The 21465-nt window shown below is 37.4% G+C and overlaps 1 protein-coding gene across 1 annotated transcript; it reads right to left on the bottom strand.

Annotated features, from left to right (window-relative positions):
* Nucleotides 1-11639: 11639 nt before the first annotated feature.
* LOC149389927 (Carbohydrate-binding-like fold) lies at nt 11640-20789 on the bottom strand. The gene is made up of 27 exons (XM_089622077.1): nt 20561-20789; nt 20395-20457; nt 20078-20164; nt 19919-19975; nt 19734-19798; nt 19448-19617; nt 19042-19103; nt 18806-18889; nt 18556-18715; nt 18352-18467; nt 18083-18211; nt 17781-17852; nt 17583-17678; nt 17420-17497; nt 17090-17218; nt 16665-16841; nt 16266-16469; nt 16060-16173; nt 15713-15945; nt 15381-15426; nt 15055-15303; nt 14588-14818; nt 13776-13867; nt 13022-13253; nt 12585-12935; nt 12119-12192; nt 11640-12013 (listed from the first exon to the last, which is right to left on the bottom strand). Exons 1-27 carry the CDS (start codon nt 20687-20689, stop codon nt 11905-11907), a joined length of 3609 nt encoding a protein of 1202 aa, XP_089478203.1. The 5' UTR covers nt 20690-20789; the 3' UTR covers nt 11640-11904.
* Between the last annotated feature and the right edge of the window lie 676 nt (nt 20790-21465).

Here is a 21465-nt window from a genome sequence, read left to right as displayed (position 1 = left end):
AGAGAATAACTATCGCCATTATCAAACACGAGCGCAGAGTGATAATTTTTTTAGTGTAAACACGTGAGGGAGAGTTTTGTGAGGTTTCTTTTGTTACTAACAATATCTTGCAGCAACCATGTCTAACAACGGGAAGATGAGGGAATTCCAGACCGGAGGCTGATGATGCAAGCAATGATAGGAGAGATGAGAAAGATGATGAGGGAAGAGTTGGAGCCACTACGAGAACGTGTTGAGAGAGTGGAGGAAGGCCAACAAGCTCCCAACATAGGAAGACGAAGACAGCCTAGGGAGGAGACAGAAGATGAGATGGAGAATGATTTTGAAGAGGAGGATTATAGGAGAGGAGGACGAAATGAAAGAGTGTTCGAAAGAAGGCAAGGAGGAAGGGACAGAGAAGACGGAGGAATTGGTGGCATCAAGCAAAAGATTCCAACATTCCAAGGGAAAAGTGACCCGGACGCCTACTTTGAATGGGAGATGAAAGCCCAGTTTGTGTTCAATTGCTACAACTACACCGAACGCAAGAAGGTAATACTTGTTGCCGCTGAATTCACTGATTATGCTATTGTTTGGTGGGATCAGCTGGTGACGAGTAGGCAACGGGCTGGAGAGGAGCCGATAGAGACTTGGGATGAGATGAGGGCCATCGTGAGGAAGAGATTTGTGCCTCACCACTATTACCGAGAGCTCTATCAGAAGCTTCAGCGTCTACGGCAAGGCACTCGCAGTGTTGAGGAGTACTACCGGGAAATGGAGACTGCCATGATCCGGGCAAACATAGAGGAAGATCGCGAGTCTACCATGGCCAGATTTATCAACGGGCTGAACCCTGACATAGCGGACAAAGTGGAGTTGCAGCATTATGTCGAGATGGAGGATTTGGTTCACTTGGCCGACAAGATTGAGAAGCAGCTCAAGACGAGGGGTAGCTTGCGGGGAAGTCGATTTCCAGAACAACTTGCATGGAAGAAGACCTTCAACCGAGACGAGAAGAGCAGTTTCAAACCACGAGGAGACGTAGCCAAGCCAAGCACGTCCACGGCCCCAACCACATCTAGTTCTGGTCCCAGTGCTCAAAAGAAACCGGAGACGACATTTCAGAGAAATCGTGATATCAAGTGCTTCAACTGCCAGGGAGTTGGTCACTTCGCAAATCAATGCCCGAATAAGAGGAGCATGACGATTCTTCCGACCGGAGATATGGTTACCGATGATGAAGAGGAAGATCAAGAGTGTACCGGAGAAGAGTCAGACGAGGAAATTGAGGCACCAGCAGAGCTCGTGTTGGTCTCTCGACGAACAATGAACGCACAGATTGTACGAGATGATGAGGAGCAGCGTGAAAACATCTTTCACACCATGTGCCATATTGGTGAGAAGGTGTTCAGTGTTATCTTCGATGGAGGTAGTTGTACGAACATAGCCAGCGTTGTTGTAGGGAAGAAGCTTGGACTTCCAACGACAAATCACCCTCGTCCTTACAAGCTTCAGTGGTTTAATGATGGTGAAGAGGTACATGTCTACAAACAAGTCCTTATCAGTTTTCGGATTGGTAGCTATAAGGACTCGGTGCTCTGTGATGTGGCACCAATGGACGCGGGGCATATACTTTTGGGGCGGCCGTGGCAATTCGATCGGAGGGTGACTCATGACGGCTACACCAACAAGTACTCCCTCGGGCACAAGAATCGTACCATCACCCTCGCGCCCCTTACTCCAAAGCAAGTTCATGAAGATCAACTGAAGATGCAACAAGAAAGAGAAAGGTTTAGGGCACTAGAGAAGGGAAAGGAACCAAGGGATGAGGTAAAAACAGAGAGAAAAAAAAAAGAGAGACCCAGAGAGAAAACCAGAGAGAGAAATGGGGAATGAAAGAAAAGATGGGGTCATGAAAAACAAAATCGGTGAGAGAAAACAAAACAACTTCTTTGCGGGAAAGAGTGATGTGAGGAAATCCTTCTTTGCCAAACAGCCGATGATTTTACTTGTGTACAAGGAGGCTGCCTTATTCACTAACCAACATGGCGAGGTTCTACCTACTGCCATTGTTTCTCTTTTGTAGGAGTTCAAGGACGTTGTTGTTCGAGACATGCCAACAGGACTACCACCGATTCGGGGGATTGAGCACCAGATTGACCTTGTACCCGGAGCCTCGCTTCCAAACAGACCGGCCTACCGAACCAACCCTGAGGAAACGAAGGAGTTGCAACGGCAAGTAGAGGAACTTTTGTCAAAGGGGTACATTAGAGAGAGCATGAGCCCTTGCGCCGTACCAGTTCTATTGGTTCCAAAGAAGGATGGGTCCCAGAGGATGTGCGTGGATTGCCGAGCCATCAACAACATCACGGTCAGGTATCGATTTCCCATTCCTAGATTGGATGATATGCTAGACGAATTACATGGTGCGTGTGTAGATTGACTTAAAGAGTGGGTACCACCAAATTAGAATGAAAGAGGGGGATGAATGGAAAACCACTTGTAAAACTAAACTTGGGTTGTATGAATGGTTAGTGATGCCTTTTGGTTTGACTAATGCACCTAGCACATTTATGCGACTTATGAATCATGTTTTGCGTTCGTTCATTGGTAAATTTGTGGTGGTATACTTTGATGATATTTTGATTTATAGCAAGACCCTGGATGATCATGTCTTACACTTGCGTGAGGTTTTTATTGTACTCAAACGTGAACAGTTATTTGCTAACCTTGACAAGTGCACCTTTTGCACCAATCACGTTGTTTTTTTGGGTTTTGTTGTAAGTTCTAAACGAGTGCAGGTAGATGAGGAAAAGGTGAAAGCTATTCAAGAGTGGCCGACACCGACAAATGCAGCACAAGTACGGAGTTTTCATGGCTTAGCGAGCTTTTATAGGCGCTTTGTCAGAGATTTTAGCACGATCGATGCCCCGCTCACGGAGGTGATGAAGAAACATGTGGCGTTCGCATGGGGGCAAGTACAAGAGGAGGCGTTCACCGCAATCAAAGGAAAATTAGTCAACCCTTCTTGTCTCGCATTACCTAACTTCGATAAACCATTCGAGGTTGAGTGTGATGCGTCCGGCGTGGGAATCGGAGCAGTTCTCATGCAAGATCGACGGCCGATTGCGTATTTTAGCGAAAAATTGAGTGGGACCACCCTTAATTACCCCACTTACGACAAGGAGATGTACGCATTGATTCGAGCTTTAGAGACTTGGCAGCACTACCTTTTTCCAAGAGAGTTTGTGGTCCACACCGACCATGAGTCACTCAAGTACTTGAAGGGACAACAAAAGCTCAACAAACGGCATGCGTAATGGATGAAGTTCATCGAGCCGTTTCCATATGTCATCAAGTACAAACAAGGTAAGGAGAATGTGGTAGCCGATGCCCTTTCTCGAAGGTATGTTTTACTTTCCACTTTAGATGCTAAACTGCTTGGTTTTAAACATATCAAAGAGTTGTATCCAGAAGACCGAGAGTTTAGTGAGATATTTACGAAGTGTGAGAAGATGGCGTCGGGAGATTACTTTAGGCATGATGGATTTTTGTTCAGGCTTGGTAGACTTTGTGTGCCTAGTTGTTCTCTTCGGGAGTTGTTAGTTAGGGAAGCTCATGGTGGGGGCCTTATGGGACATTTTGAGATAGCAAAAACTCTAGGAGTGATCCAAGAGCACTTTTATTGGCCTCGCATGAAGTGTGATGTTGAGAGGATCTGTGGTAATTGTGTCACATGTAGGAAAGCTAAGTCGAAAGTTCAATCACACGGTATGTATACACCTTTACCTATTCCTAGCTCACCTTGGGTAGATATATCTATGGATTTTGTGTTAGGCTTGCCTAGGACTAAGCGAGGTCGTGATTCTTTTTTTGTAGTGGTTGATAGGTTTTCAAAGATGGCACATTTTATCCCTTGTCACAAAACCGATGATGCTTCTAATGTTGCTGATTTGTTCTTTCGAGAGATTGTTAGGTTGCATGGCATGCCTAGGACGATTGTCTCGGATAGGGATACCAAGTTCTTAAGTTACTTTTGGAAGACCTTATGGGCTAAGTTGGGTACTAGGTTGTTGTTTTCGACTACTTGTCACCCCCAAACTGATGGTCAGACCGAAGTAGTTAATAGGACCTTGTCGACTTTGTTGAGGGCAATAATTAAGAAGAATATCAAAACTTGGGAAGATTGTTTACCACATGTTGAGTTTGCTTATAACCGCGCTATTCATTCATCTACTAAGTTCTCACCCTTTGAGATTGTCTATGGTTTTAACCCACTAAAACCGTTGGATTTATCTCATATTCCTATGTCTGAGCATGTGAATTTAGATGGTGAACAGAAAGCAAAGCTTGTTAAGCAGCTTCACGAGAGGGCACGACTCAACATTGAGCGAAGAACGGAGCAGTATGCGCAGCAAGCCAACAAGGGCCGCAAGAGAGTGATTTTCGAACCCGGTGATTGGGTCTGGCTACATATGCGCAAGGAGCGTTTTCCGGAGCAACTCAAGTCCAAACTACAGCCGCGTGGCGATGGACCATTCCAAGTTATTCACAGGATCAACGATAATGCCTACAAATTGGATCTTCCAGGTGAGTATAATGTTAGTGCTACATTCAATGTGACTGACTTATCTCCTTTTGATGCAGATCATGATTTGAGGGAAAATCCTTTTCAAGACGAGGGGAATGATGAGGACATGCCCCAAAATGAGCCGCAAGCAAAATACCAAGTGTCGGAAGGACCCGTGACGAGGGCTCGAGCGAGGAGATTCAAGGATGAGCTTAACAATCTGATCATCAAGCTCCAGGATGAAGAAGGGGACAAGCTCGCAAAGGAGAGAATTCAAGGAAGCCAAGAAACACTAATGAAGAATGTTATTTGGGCTGAATTGAATTAGTCGGACTATTCCTACTTTTCTATTTCAGTTTGTGTTATTTGGGCCAAGACATGTTATTTAAAACGCCCATATATGTTTGTATTGGGCTGGTCCTTTGTTTTATGTTTATTAGTACTTAAATAAGGCTAAATGGGCTTATTAGGTTATGGGGCCCATGGAGCTACGAATTTGACCATTGTAAACTCTATAAATTAAGCCTTTAGGCTGAATGGAAGACACACAATTTGATTTCGAGTTAAACACTTTTCTGTGAGGATTTTCATTCTCTCTTTGGTTCGTTTAGAACGACTCGGGTTTTCTTACAAAGCGGTGCGTGTAAGAGTTCGAGACCGACTCATCAGACGGCCATTCGCATCCGTCCGTGGCATCATTTGATCCACCTTCGTTCCTAAATTGTAGACGATCCGTCGCTGTTCTATTGGGGTATCGGGTCTCGGAGCTTAGTCGGCCGAGGTTCGTATCAACATGGTAAAAAATCATAAAGATAACAACGAAAATTGGGGAAAATGGCAAGAGAATTCGAAACAATTTTGAAAGTGTTGTAAATAATTGGTATGCTCAAAAGCCAAGAAATGTTGGTAAATAATTAATTACCTATGTTGACTAAATACACCAAATTTACTATAAAAACAAGTGAATGCATGAAGATAAATTCATCCCGGTTTTCTACATTTTCACTATCAATATCTCTCTCTATCTCTCCTCTCTATATCTCTTTCTGCTTTAGTGTTTAAAATACCTTTAGTTTCAATTGTTGCTTTGGTTTTTGTAACACGTTATCAGCACGATCAATCTCGTTAGAATCAACTCGTAAGTATAATACTCTAAACATTAAAACTCGTATAACTATTATTTATTGCATAGCACCAGATTACTATACACATGAGGCTTTGCCACCTTATATTAATATGATGTGACTTACAATATTTTAACTTCAGTAATGTATAACATCATAAAACTATATACAGGAAGGCTCTGCCACTTTATAGAAAAGTCTTGTGAACTACATCTAATACTATTTATAATTAATGTCAATTTTCTATACATATGAGGCTCTGTCACCTTATAGAAAAATGTTATTAATTGCAAATTTATTTTAACTGCTTTATTTAATATTTTACTTTGATTAGCTATGTCATTTTAATACTCATACATTTACATCTTGTTTATTACTCACCACCAGAGATCCAAGTTTACTCTAGAATGAGCTGAATGATAAGTATTTTCACAAGAAAGAGATAATGCCTCCAGTATATTGTGATAAATGGAACGCTTTACATGTCTAAGATTTCAAAAAAGGTCAGCGAATACAACTCTGTAATGTTTCAAATAGAATCTCATCTGAGATTTTGTGGATATCAAGTGACAGACTTTGGTTGTTGATTTCAACGCTTTACGCATGTGAAGGTCGATCACTTGGTGAAAGCATTCTACATTTTTAGTAAGTGTACGACCTAGATAGACTTTGGTTGTTGATGTATCGTTTAAGTACAGTTATGACACACTAACCAGGTTTGTTATGATGGTCATAGTGAGACACAGTCTAAATCCTGAAGTGGTCATGGACTTCTGGGTTGTATTACCGGATTCTTTGACTCATTTGTTAATGGCAAATTGAAGATGCCAGAACACTTATGTCTTGGAAATTCGGGATATGATTTGAGCGAAAAGTGATTCACAGATACGAAATCCAGCCTTCCTGAAAGAAGGTCAATGTGCTGGTGATTATTGCACCTCAAACAACCATTTAAATGCGGAAAATATTAATTACGCTGTCATAAACTAATTAAAATATGGTTATTAATTAAACAAGATCTAGATTTACATTATTTAATGAGAGCTAACGCAATATGTCAAGCAACCGATAAATTTAATGCAAGTGAACAAATTTGGGCTCACGAACCGAACCTTCAAGCTTTCACAATCCTTCTTCAATCTATAAAAGACTCCTCACGATCAGACCTTCGGGATGACTCTGAAACTCTCGGATTCCTTCTCATCGTGTTGATAACACCATAGTCTTCCGAAATGTAATCTTCGAGGAAGATAAGACTAATGAGTGGGCAAAGATTCTTGATCTCACTTAGATTTGAAACGACGTGTTTCAGATCTTTTTTTCTTATTTCTAAGAATGGAATTGAAGCGATTCCGAGGGGAAGAGGAAGAAGTAAAGTCTCGGCCAAACCAAAGAGAGGAGGCCGAACTTTTTAATATTGTTTAGGTTAAATTTTGCTTCTCATCAGCCCCCTATTTATAGCAGTTAAAAGGAGATATTCTAGAATATATTATTTCATTTTATTGTGTTCACACTAGTGGATTTATTCTCAGCCATTTGATCTCATCTCATGAATCCTACTTTTTCGATCATCCATCACATCAGTATCTAGGATTTTATTTTATACCAAAATATAAATATTTGTTGAGAGAATATAGGAAAATATTATATCTCCTAAATATAAGGAGAGAATATAGGACAATAACTAATTTCTTATATTTTCTCTCCTTTATTTTAGGAACAAATAAAGAGAATAAACTAGTATAAAACAATATCAAAAAATCGCCCACCTCCTAGTAGGGAGGTGGCGAATTTTTTCTTCAGTACAAGGCCCGGCCCAAAAATCCAAAATTATTTATTTAACTAATCCAACAATAAATAAATAATTTATTAATTGATTACTTACTTGATCCAACAATAAATAAACAATTCTATTATAAATAGTTATTTAATTTCGCAAATACCCGTTTTTCAGAATTAATGTTGTGAATCACAATTACAACAAATGAGACTATAACAATGAAACCATTATTATATGAACGTTCTTATCCGCCTTTATTGAAACCAAATCGGGGACTATGGACCTAGTATTTGAAGCTTAATAAACTCGATCAAAAGACGAAACAATCATTTATCTTTTACGTATCGTTTTGTCTAATCTTGGTCAGTACCGTGTAAGCCAAGACTGAACTCTCCCATAATACTAGAATTATATTTACTCATCGTGACGAGTGTCCACTGATTTAGTCAATACGTGATCATGATCCTCCAGGTTCACCCGTATCGAGATAGGTCAATTTGTTTCATTATACATTTCTCGTTACATATGTACCCTAAGCACAGTTGCTTCCCCAGCGAAAGATTCTTCTACGATCATCTCTCGACTTCGTATCTTTCAGGAAGGCTGGATTTCGTATCTGTAAATCATTTTCTTCTACGATCATCTCTCGACTTCTCAAAACACCTATTTAGTCAGCATTTCATTAGCCTTTAATGTGGTGAATCAAATAACCCGGTAACATGACCTAGAAGTCCTTGATTACTTCAGGATTTAGATCAAGCGTCACTATGAACATCATAAGCGACATCGGCTAGTGCGTCGTAACGGTCCTTAAACGACACATCTATCCAAACCAAAGTCTGTCCAGGTCGTACACTTACCAAAATTTTAGAATGCTCCCACTGAGTGATCAACATTCACTCATGTTCTACATATATGACTTTAGATAATGTTTTCCAGTCGCATATCAGTCATCGACCTTGTTTTAGTTCACCGTCCGAACTCGGATGCCTAGCATGCGACTCAGTTTGATAGGGAGACTACGTATGATAGTTGTTATTGATTCTGAATTTTATCATACCTCAACCCACTAATCATATTATACTAATAAAGTAACTTCTTATCTTATTTAGTAATCATCATCTTCTAGTGGGCAATATTCCTAACACAATGTACACTCGCCTAAGGGTTAATTCCATAACCAATTGATTGTGCACACTTTCGTAGTAAGTACATACGAAAGAATCTTACATTGGGGAAGTAACGATGCTTAGGGCTCATATGTACCAAGAAAGGTATAACGGAATAATTGACATTTTTCGGTACGAGTTGAACCGGGAGGATTAAACTCATGAACTGACTATATCAATGGACACTCTTACGATGAGTAAAATATAATTCTAGCAATAAGAAGAGTGCAGCCTTGGCTCATTTTGTGGAGTATCACCAAGATTGACGAATTGATTAAATAAGATAAAGAACTTTTTCGTCTATTTTTAATCAAATTTGTAGGAGCTTCTGTTACTAGGTTCATAGTCCCCAAGTCGGCTCTGATAAAAATGACTAAAAACTCTCAAGTAATAGTAAAATTTATTGTTTACAATCTCACACTTGTAAATTTTCTTAGCAGCATTCATTCGGAAATTTATCTACTTGTCGAATTAAATATTTATTGTGGAATTAATTATTTATTGTTAGAACAAGTATATAATTAATTGAATTTTAAGTTCGGCATCATGGACATTGTAAAATTCGAAAATTCCTAGGCCCAGTACACCTATGTTGGCCGCCTACTATAGGGTTTAAATACCCAATATTCTCTCTTTGATTAGTTGCTAGATTTATGAAAAAGAAATCAGATAACTAAATAAATAAGAGGGAGAATAATAATGGTTGATATATTCTCTCTCTATTAAATAAGGAAATGAGATATTATTATTTATTTTCTCTCATAATTACTTTCCTAATATCTAGGAGAGAATAATGGTTGAGATATTCTCTATCCATTAAATAAAAAAAAATAAGATATTGTCATTTCTTCTCTCTCATGGATAATTTCCTAATATTTAGGAGAATAATATCTCCATTAAATAAGGAAATAACATATTGTCCTTATTATTCTCAAATATCTAGATTTCTTAAATATATGAGAAAAATAAGAAAATATAATATCCTAGATTCTAATATGATGCATGAGAGAAAAAAATATAATTTGTAGTCAAGATCCAATGGTTCATGCTTAACTACAAAATATGAAAGAATATAGGAGAATAAGAAAACCCTAATGGCTTCCTAAAATATCTCTATCCTATCACTATAAATATGAGTCATGGAGATCACAAAAAGACATACGTGTGACACACGAAAAAGAAGAGAAAAAATTTGACCACTCTCTTTGTGGTGGCCGATTTTTCTCTCTCTCACTCTCCCTTGAAATTCGTGATTCCAATCCCAAAAACACAACACGACCCGGACTCCTAAATCGGTAGTCGTTGTGAGATAACGAGAGAGCTCACACTTTATTCTTGTTCATTCGGAGATTACGATATCATCCATTGGAAATCCAAATGACGAGATTCCAGTCGTCGTTCCCAAAGATTCAACACCGGAGACCAAAGCTTGAAGATCTAGTAACTGTACCTCAAAATTTGATCTTGACGAACTCAATTGGAAGTTTCTGTAGCTAAACTCAAAGAGAAATTTCATTTTATGGACCTAAAAGTTAACAAGATATCGAAATTAGACCTCATATTTTAAAAATATCTAAAAATGGACATTTGTCCCAATTTCGGACACAAATACCCTTTTGAACACATAAACTCATTTAACTTTCACTCTCTATCTTCTCAATCCCTCATTCGATCTTTCACGCTCGATTCCGACGAGATATAACTAAATTCGACGAGATATGAGAGAATCCGACGAGCTATGATGACTTAGAATGACAAAGTTTCACGTGAATTTGACTTTTTCCGCTTAAAATGCCCAAAAAAGTATGAATTTTATGGTATAGCATCGTACATTATCATACAGTATCGTGTATTATCGTACATTATAACGAAATTTCATTTGTATGAATTTTATCATACATTGTAATGATATTGTATCGTATCTCATCGTATTATATCGTACACTATCGTACGGCATCGTATATTATCGTACGTTATAATTATAATGTATATTTTAATTTGTATGAATTTTATTGCACATTATAATTATAACATACGATACTATACGATGTCGTACGATAGAATACGATGAGTTACGATACATTATCATTATAATGTACGATAAAAATCATACAATTATAATGTACATTATAGTTATAACGTACGATAATATTCGATGCCGTACGATAGTGTACAATACAATATGATGAAATACGATACATTATCATTATAATGTACTGTAAAATTCATACAAATGAAATTGCATTATAATGTACAATAATATACGATAGTGTACGATACCGTACGATAATGTATGATGCTATACGATACAATTCATATTTTGGGGCATTTTAAGCGGAAAAAGTCAAATTCACATGAAACTTTATCATTCTAGGTTATCATAGCTCGTCGGATTCCCTCGTATCTCGTCGAATTTAGTTATATCTTGTTGAAATCGAGCGTGAAAGACTGAATATGGGATTGAGAAGAGAAAGAATGAAAGTGAATGAGTTTATTTGTTCAAAAGGGCATTTGTGTCCGAAATTGAGACAAAATCCATTTTTTTGATATTTTTAAAATATGAGGTCTAATCTCGATATTTTGTTAACTTTTAGGTCGATAAAATGAAATTTCTCAACTCAAACTCGTAAGTGTTATGATATTCCTTTCATCTCTTATAAATTGGTTGCTTGAATTGCTCTCTAATGTTTACTACTCATTTAAACAAATCTAAATCATATAATCGTATAATTAATTAGCTAGATAGCGTGATTATTTATAATCCATCATGGTGAAGAAGCATTTGTGCTTCCGATTTGGGCCTCGTCCAGCTGAGCCTGTCGAGATTTAGTTGGGCCTGGGCCTCACTCAATTAAAATAGTGAGATTGATTGGTACCCAACAATTTACACCTACGTTGTTTTGCTTGAAATACTGATTTAAGTCACATTACTTGATTCGGGGTAATTCACACTATATATTTTGGATTAGTTGCCTGGTAAGAGGATCATGAGCTCAGTTTTAGTTCAGGAGGTGATGGAGCCACTAAAAATAATCAAATGTTTAAATGTATGTCTAAAAGATTGTACAAAACAAAAATATAAAGCTAATTCAGACTACTCAAGGAGAAAGAGCCCAATAGGCGGAAAATCAGGTTTAACATGTATATAGAGAAGAAAATACAAGGCCTAACCGTAACTCTACCGGACTATTCAAGTTAAATGAGGTATAAAAAAGCTAATTTTAAAGGCATCAAAAATCAGAACTAAATGTTGACGCCTTCTAGAATAAGTGTGACGCGGAATCAATACGTCTTCTTTCTCAAAATTGGTTTACGGACTTCTTTCTTTGGGGCCAAGCCAAACCCACCTGGCGTTTGTGTCCCAACTGCCGATTGATACAAGTCTTTTAACCTTTACAACAGAGACACAACATAAGCATAGCATAGCTCGTGATTTTGTTCTAAAGCAGAGCAGAAGAAGGGGAAAAAAAACATGTAACAGTTAGCGACTTGTTACCTTGGCATGCTGACAAAAAGAGCAATCACCGAGACACCGACAACAAGAGGGAAGACCGGCGCCGCTGTCAACTCCTGTTGGACACCAGATCGGAGACAGTTCATCTTAAGGAGAAATCTTAAATAGTCCCAGAAGTTTGTTCGTTTTGTTCCGGTTTGCCTTTTTTTAATTATTAAAGGGTGTCAATTTCAGTCCTCAACTAACATCGTATTCTTAGCTTCTAGGCTTAGAACATTAATTAAATTGATTAAACAAATACGTTTCAAGATGTACAAGTCATCTAAAATAAAGAGTAATGCAAATACTCTGGATATACATTTTTTCTATCAAAATGGATTGTCGGACTAAATAATAATTTTTAACATTAAGGACTAAATTTAACACGTTTTACTATAGGAGCTAGCTTGAATAGAGGACCCAAACTATTAGGAGTATTCGGATAATGTGAATAAAGAAAGAAATGGACCTGCTTGTGATAATCCTCTTCAATGGAGTATTTCAACGGGCCGACGTGAATCTGGGAGTGCTTCTCGAAATCGACCTCGACAACCTCGGATTCAAATTTGTGAAGTGGAAGGCTAGACTTGAGCCGAAGAAGGTGCTTTCCCTTGGGCAAGTTTTTGACCTGGAAAAAGTTGGAGAGTGGAAGAGGGAACACTGACTCGACTTTGGACGAATCGGTGGCCGATTTGATTTCGACCAAAAGGTGTGAATGCAATTCCTCTGTTATGATCTCTTCAACGTGTCCGCTTAAGATAGTGGTCTCGGGCTCTTCAAAGACAAGGAAATTCAATCCCTTTATGTCCTCCAATCCAACCTATTAGACACAACCACCCAACTTTAGCATTGAAAAAGCAATATTTTGTTCATTTCTACGCCATGTATTTAAGAAGGATTAATTACCTCAATGCTTCTGGATTCTGGCGACGCACGTTCGAATTTGTTGCTTCCCTCTGAACCATCCTTGCTTACTACTTTTACGATGTAACTTGTGTCGGGAATTAATCCTCTCAGACGATAACTCCCAGATGAATCTGTCATTGTTTCCTCGTAGTAGCCTTTTGACTCTGATCGGGCTTCGACTGAGACACCTTCTTTTGGTTGGCCAGACAACAAAGTGACAACCCCCATGGCACTGGAGAGCAATTAAGAGGAATTTTTCTTAAGCTTGCAATAAGAACACATTTTCAACTTCGAAGACTGTTACATATCTAGCTATTTAGGGTTTTCACTTATGGAATTAAGCAGCTCCCGTTAAGAGATCCAAATCCCGGGCTATAACGAGGACATGAATGAAATTGTTGACCCGGAAGGGTAAATTTGTACACTATTTATTTAATTCCGTTTTTACTTACATTTGACTACAAATAAGTCATTAGGGGGGTCATTAGGGTTAGGAGAAGAGTTGTCACTCTAATGTTCAAGTTTCCTTTGTGGTCACTCTAATGTTCAAGTTTCCTTTGTGGTATAGTAGTACTATATCATCGAATAGTGAACTAAATTTATCAATAAAATTACCGTTTGTTTTAATTAGTTATCCCATGTTAAATTTAGGAAATAGGTTAATTACACAAATGAATCATAATTCCGGAAGAGTGCTCCAAGTTATATATGATAAACATAAGAAAGAACAACGGAGTAGGCTGAAGAAAGAAACCTGTATGCCACGCGAGATGCTTGAAAAACAACTTCTCTGGACTCGCCCGAACCAAGTTCTATCGTCTGTGCTGAAGGAGAGAAAGCATATTCCTACCAAAAGAACAAAGTACAATTCGCTGAGCACAGAAGTTGAACTTGAATAAACTAAACTTCATACCATCAATCAGTTCTTCGGTGCTAAGACTATCCATTACCTACCAAGCAGATGGTATACTTGAGTTGTATTTTAGTAAATTTCCGAATTAAAATATGATGAAGGTAAAATCTCAAGAGTAAATCATCTTTATTTACCAAATCGGAAACTATTACAAATTAAAATAGACGAGGGGGGAAATGTTATACGAGCTCAATAGTTGTAAGGAGTTTATGAAACTACCTAGTCTGTACATCGGACAGAGGGACTAAAAGAAAATTATAGAATTGTAATAGTTTCAAAGACTTTTTGTTACATGCTTAGAATCCAGGGTTATTAATTTGAGAAATTATGGGTTTTCTATTATGAAATTAGGGTTTAATGATGCATATTTATTATTCCGAATTTAGGTTAATTAATTAGGGTTTATTTGTGTATCTAGGTTTATAGTATTGCGCCCGGCCCATTAGGTTGTAAACCTAGGTCTATTTAAGAGACCCTAAGTCAATGAGAAAATCAGCCTCCAACCAATAATTTAATCTCTCTCAAGAACGAGGAGACTAAGTTCCGGTGGAGCTTTGTGTTCTTCATCCTTCTTATTACCAAAAATCTAATCATCAATTGTTCCCATTACGAGATCTAAATCCCCGGGCCATATCACTTTTTTAGAGCAGTACCTTCAGAAGAGGGCGGAGATAGAAAGTCCCGGGAAATAAGCTACTGAAGAGGAACGCTCCGCCAGCCTCCGACACTGTATTGTTTCTGTAGCCGTCATTTCCACTCAGTGATAACAACACAGAAGGAATAGGCTCATTGGTCTCATCCTTCGAATATATGCTTATAGATATCTGACTAAGCTTCTGACAAGAAAATGAATTCTGTCCAATTTTCTTTAAATGATAGCCAGGCTGAAATAGAGAGAGAAGAATAACATCAATGACACCAATGAAAAACGAGCTTTCTGTAGGTTCTGAATGCTACAGATGTATACACGAATGTTCAATAAAAATGTGACTCAAACCCAGAACCTTTTTCTTTAAACAGATATAAAACTCAAAACAACTGTCTACTGAATCCTCAATATTTAATGCAAAAATTTGACATGAGTTATGAGAAAACATTGTAACAAGAATAGTTCTCAAACCTTTGAAGCTTCAACATTATAGTCTATATCATCATACAAAGGCCCTCCAAGAAAAGAACCATCAGTTTCGGTGGCAGTTTCAAGTACTAATTCACCATTCCTAAGTTGAGCTACTTTACTGTCCCCAGCTGCAAAAACTTTAACATGAACTCCAGATATCGGAGGAGAGACAAATCCTTTAATGTATACGCCCTTGCGCCCAGTAAATGTAGGTAAGGGAGCTTGACAACCATCATTTGATACCACAACCTGCAAGGGAAAAAAAATTGAATGCCAAACATACATATCAAATGACAAGAAATTTCAAAAACAACTCTGTTCCTTACTCGGTTTTGCCTGGGATAGAACAATAGAGTTCCTTCTTTATCGTTCCTACAAACATAGTAAGACATCAGACATTGAGAAATAAAAATGCAAACAATTGTGCGTCTGTCACATAAATATGGCTTCTTGAATAGGAAAGGACAGAACATAGGCCAGAACCTTGGACCGGGAATAGAAAAATAAATAATAATAATAATAATAATAATAATAATAAATTATCAGCTAAAGCTACTCATTTGGAATAAGATATGGTGGTAACAAGTTAAAAGTAATCAAGAAAAAGACTCCCCTAACAAATGCATTTCCAGCCATTCGGTCACTGAACTAAATGTACCTTGGATCTCGAGGAACGAATACAAGTTTTTCTCCAAGATTAGCCCATACACTATATTCGTACTGAGCTCCACTTGAGATTAGTCCAGAAGTTGCAGTATCGACAATGCTGCCTTCCTTGTTTAGGATATCCACGACCAATTTCTCAGGCAACTCATGCACACTTTCAAATGAGCTTGGCGCAACGTTGATTTTTCCTTTAAGGAGATACTTCTCTCCTTTTAGATGAATAGGCTATCAAAAAACAGATCGTAATATGAGTGGTGATGGAAGTTTTTACTCGAGCAAGCCACAAAAGAGAACCACCAACTTTTTTTTTCGAGTCTAAGACCTTAATAAGCATCATACCAATGGGTTAAGAGTGTCAATCTTGATTGATGCGCTTCCAAAAGAAATACATGAATTTACAAAGTATAGTTCATGCACACCAGGCTGCTCTACACAGATACTTTGTGCACCTCGCTGCAATAGTAAAAAAGGCAACGATATAGTATATGTCGAGAATTTCATAATGGTGCTGGTTTCTAGGTAGGTCTTGGCTAAGAGATACCTACCTTGATATTCAAATTCATGGGAGATCTATCCGGTTGAGCCATATATGCATCGACATCATGGGTAGATATAATGCTGATCAAGTAACCTTTTTGAATAAATTCAATTCCGTCTACATCCTCAGCACCAACACTGACATCAATGGAGCTCTGTTCCCAGCACCAATTATCTTCAGCAGTTGTAGATTCTGGGGATTTGTGCTTGACCTAAAGCAATACGCTCATTAGCATGAAAAGAGTTCCAATATTAAAAAGAGCTCGTATGTTAAACAGTTCTAAATTGTATGGGAAAGTAAAACTAGTCAAAACCAGGTAGCAACACATTTTTTAAGAAGAATACTCTTATTGCGAAACCGGTACATTGAAAGGGTCATCAAAAATTATAAAGAAATAAGCACAAACCTCAAGCTTGTACTTTCCAGGGATGACATTCGAAAACGAGAACTGGTTGCTATCTTCGGTCAAACTAACAGTCTTTCTCTCAGCATTACGCTTATCACCCAGTCTCATAAGAGCGATTGAAACTGATGGACCACATTTCTCCTTGCATGCTACAGAACCATGTACATTGACTAACGCCTGATAATTACCCAAAGAAAAATCATGACAATATCACAATTGTATTCATCAAGCTTTTTTCAAAATAAAAATAAATAATAAATAAAAAGGAAAATCGATAAGGTCGTGAAAATTTTCATTAAAAGGAAAGATCACCAAGAGTCGCGATCGCTGGTAAACAAATCTAAGAAAAATAAATTCCAAATAAACAGCAGCACTGAAACTCATTAAACTAGCAAAAAAATTTAAAACCCATGAATAGTATTTACCTGAGAAAACTCGACGTCCAGCAATGGACTTTTTACTGTGACATCCCTATACTTTGGTAAAAACATCAACCCAGAACCACTGTCAGATTGGGCTTCAAGTGCAGATAAACGATATTCACCTTCTGGAACCTGAACAGCATTCAAGATAGAGAAAATATGTAAATTCCTCATGACATATGGTTCGCAAGTAAATGTCTTGGATTACGACTGATCGACCAAATACACAAACGCCGCTTGAAAAAAGATGCTTAATATCGTTATCCTACGACTCAATCAGAGAAAGAAGTTGATCGATCAAGTCCGACCAGTACTGCGTAACAGTTATTATACCTCAAAGCAGAAGTTTCCATTTTCATCTGTTTGTTTCACTTGGGGTTTTACATTCTCTGGTCCATGGGTCAAAGCAACCTATATTTTCAGATGTTACACAGTTAACCCAAAAAGAATGCAAAACTGAAGAAGCTGATGAGAGAACAAAGTTATCTTTTTTTACCTTTGCCCTGAAACCAGAATCAACTGTCCTAGCCACACCACATACATCATAAGCAACTGCTTTAATATCCACAACCGAAGCCATGTTTGGCAATACCTGCAACAGAATCAGAAATATATTAGAAATTTAATAAACAATAATCAGCATACCTTATACAATCGAACACGAGTGGTTTCCAAATATCTCATAAATACTTACCAAGTATTCCTTTAACTTGCTAAACTTGTAGTGCTCCTTAGCACCCTCTATCGTATAGCGATTGGACATAACCTAAAATGTTAACCAAAATTAGAAAATAAGTATAATAAACTGTTGTATCGATATAGCCATTAAAAATATTAGTTTTCTATATATTGCAACTACGTATAAAGATCTCAGCACTGCCATGATATGCTTAGCATTTCAAATTCAACAGCACGATAGAAAAGTAAATAATATCACCTTTAAGGAGGAAATTCACATATTTTCGTTATTATGTATTAAAAACACTGCACGTATACCTGGTCAAGCTTGTAATATCCTTCTTTGTCAGTGATAGACCTTTCATGACCATCAACTATAATTTTAACACCCTCCACTCCCATGTTATTTCCATCAACAACCCGACCACCAACAGAAAACCCAGTGACCTGTGGGGAATTTACAGAGAAAAAAAAAATTGATAAAGAATCCCTTGGGAAATAAAACAAAATCCAATACAGCTAAATAGAGCTTTTTTATTTCAAAGCCAATAATAGCCAGAGAAATCATCCCACGTTAGCCTAGTTACCTGAAATTTTTGGGGAACCGTCACATGCTGATGTTTAAGAGTCACCGACATGAGCGGAGGTGAAACATCGAATACCGTGTTTTCACCCTTGTAATAAGGTACAAGCCCATAACTTCCTGCCAGTTATTGAAGTAAATAAGCAATATAATAGTCTTTTTTTTACGTTGGTCATCTCTACAGAGACAAACATGAATGAAGCATTACCACAAGGTACAGATTTAAACGTGAACACTCCTTGAGCATCAGAAACGGCCTGACATAGAGCCTTGGTTTCTCCAGGGGGAGTATCGAAACCCTGAGGACAATCAACCTCTAAGACATCACCTGAGGTTAGAAAGACTTGAACTCCCAATATTGGACTTCCCTGCACAGTAGGAAATAAAATTTCAGAAAAGTGAATAAGTATAAGCAAGTCTCCACTACAAGTGTCTTAAGTAAAAGCTCTAACTTCTACCTGTGAGGCAACAAATCCACGAATATCATGACCGGGGACAAAGAATATGTCATCGACTACACCGTTCCCAAAGCCCAAATTCACCTGAAAAAGGTTTAGTTATTTCTTGTAATTAAAAAAAGCTTACGCATCAATGTCGTCCCGTGATTAGTAAAAAAATGTGGATTAAGAAATGAGAGGTAAGAGAATATCATATGACACGACGTAAAAAAAATAAATAAATAAATAAGACATACTCCTGTTGCACCCCTTGTCTCAACTTTCAAATCAGGATGTGAAGCACGCAGTTCATATTTCCCTGAACAAGAAGAAAACAACATATAGGAGAGTGAAACAATTAGCTATTTCTTACCAGGCGGTTTGATGATATCTTAGCCTATTAATAGATAAAATTACAGTGGATTGAGGAACTATAGTTATATGAGTGTAGAGGAATAGAAGAAATTCCTTCGAATAAAAGAGAACCTCTCGGAAGTACGGAAAAGCTACAAATCATATTTTTGTTTATCGTATTTTTCACTGCTAAAATGATTGAGGTTCTTATCAGTGAGACAGACCTCTATGACTTATCAAACATACAACTCTGAGACTATTTTTAAACGTTAAGGATAAAAGTCATTTCAAATAGAATCATGGTTTTACCTGGAATAATGTTCTTGAACAAGTAATTCCCTCCAGGTGAAGTTAAAACAGACGAAACTAGATCACCTGCCAGAGATAAAAGCTCGACTTTAACGTCTGATGGCCCTCCTTCCTTATCCGGACAACTCTCACCGCCGATAGCTCCGACGACTTTACCAGAGATCGTGAACCTAAACCCAAATAAACAAAAAAGTCAACTATATTTATTTAACCGAAATATGCCAACCACGCAGAAACAAAGATACTAACTGAAACAAAACATAAGCAGAGATCTGATAAAACAAACCCGGTAAACTTAAAGTTAATATCTTCGTTGCCATTGCAGCCACCATTGTCAACAACGACGCGAACCTGTGAAAAAAAACATTTCTTCAATACGCAGAAAGAAAATATAAATTAATAAATAAACAAACAAGCGGTCAGAATCCAGGAATATTGTGTGAGCATGGATGAATGTTCATTTATAAGAACCTTATCTGGGTTCCACGCCCAACCTTCTGGTCCATTGATTTGAATAACAAAAGAACCCTAACAAACAAATTGAAAACACAACATGATCAGCACAGAACAGTACAGATACAACAAACATCGATTCAAAATGACTCAGTGGTCGAGTACTAAAATGAATACCTTATCGTACACTGGAATGAAATAGTAACCATTCGGAGCACATTGAGTTCGATCTTTGACAAGTCCGTCGAGTGTCCGAAGTTCAATCTGAAATCACCAACAGATCCAAATTATCACATCTCTCTCAACACAAAGCTTTCGTAATCAATCAAAGCCTTGTAAAAAAAAAAGATTTTTTGTTTTCACTAAAAAGGCCAATTCCTTTTGTAAACTTATAACATTTTTATACCATTACAATCAATCATTATTACAGATTTCAAAGAAAAAATACCAGTCCAAATTCCAAATCCCAGAATAATATGCAATTAAAGAACTACCGTGATGTGCGAGTAATCCAATTTCACATCGCTTGTCCTCGCTTTGGTCAGTGACGAACTTGCCTAAAACCGAAGGAAAAAAAAAAACTTGATAATCAAATCCAGAAGTAATAAAGCTCAATTTGAGTATCAATAAAAATAAAACTGAGAGACAGAGATGACTTACCTCGACAAAGCCACCACAGCCATGGATGGAATCGGCAAGGGTAAAAGAAATCGAAGAGAGCGCAACAAGGAATAATAATATCATAGCGTGAACGATCTTCATCGTCGCGTTCGCCGGAAGAGAGTGCATCTATACGTGTATATATATCATATGAATCAGATCTGATTTTATTTTATTTTTTCACATATATTTAATAGCTCGTTCTGTTCTTCAGTCGCTGAGACTGGTGTTAAAATGAGTGGAGGGTTTAAGGTTTTTTTTTATTATAATTAAATTGTTTATCCCTGGTCAGTGAAACACTAGTCGTTTAATAATATAACGACACTAAAACACTTGTAGTTTAAATATAAAAAAACAACATAAAAATGACATATTTGCCCCCTGAACTACACCTGTTACAATGTGTTTCTCGTGATATAAAAACTCCATAATATCATGTTTTATATCATTACAGTTCTTCCGTCTGTTTTGAGCCAAATCCGTAAATTAATTATGCACACTTTTTCACGTGAGACTCAAATAAAAGTTATTTTAGTAAACTCCGCATATTATCTATTTATAAATATAATATTAATTTTTAAAAACAAATTTAAATTAGAAGAATAAATGAATTTTCCTTTTCCACCTCATCTTACGGAATTTGACAGTAATAATACTATTTGGTATGCATTTCCAAAAATCAATCAAAACTCAAAATTGACACATCTAATAATAAAGTTAGGTGAGAGAATTGTTTTCTTACAAAATTACCTTTAACAAAAAAATTATATTCTTTTCATTTTTCTTTTTCGTTTTCTACTTTGTTCCATTTTCTTTTTCTCTCCCCTCAGCTCTCATTCTCGATATTTAAGGCTCTCATTTGAGGGTGTCAACCTTTCAACTGCCTAGCTCATCCAATAAACCCT

Source organism: Urtica dioica, chromosome 8 (genome assembly GCF_054948205.1).
Source record: "Urtica dioica subsp. dioica isolate 48M chromosome 8, U.dioica_male_clone48M_v1_H2, whole genome shotgun sequence".
Taxonomy (NCBI): Eukaryota; Viridiplantae; Streptophyta; class Magnoliopsida; order Rosales; family Urticaceae; genus Urtica; species Urtica dioica.
Note: the sequence above shows the minus strand (reverse complement) of the source record. Positions and strands in the feature narration are given on the sequence as shown.

Excerpts from the sequence above, each read along its gene's own strand:
- LOC149389927 (XM_089622077.1), bottom strand. The coding sequence starts at position 20,689 with ATGCACTCTCTTCCGGCGAACGCGACGATGAAGATCGTTCACGCTATG. Across the intron at positions 15,946-16,059 it reads TTGACACTCTTAACCCATTG|CCTATTCATCTAAAAGGAGA; the intron begins GTATGATGCTTA and ends GTTTTTTGATAG. Across the intron at positions 15,304-15,380 it reads TCTATCCCAGGCAAAACCGA|GTTGTGGTATCAAATGATGG; the intron begins GTAAGGAACAGA and ends TTTCCCTTGCAG.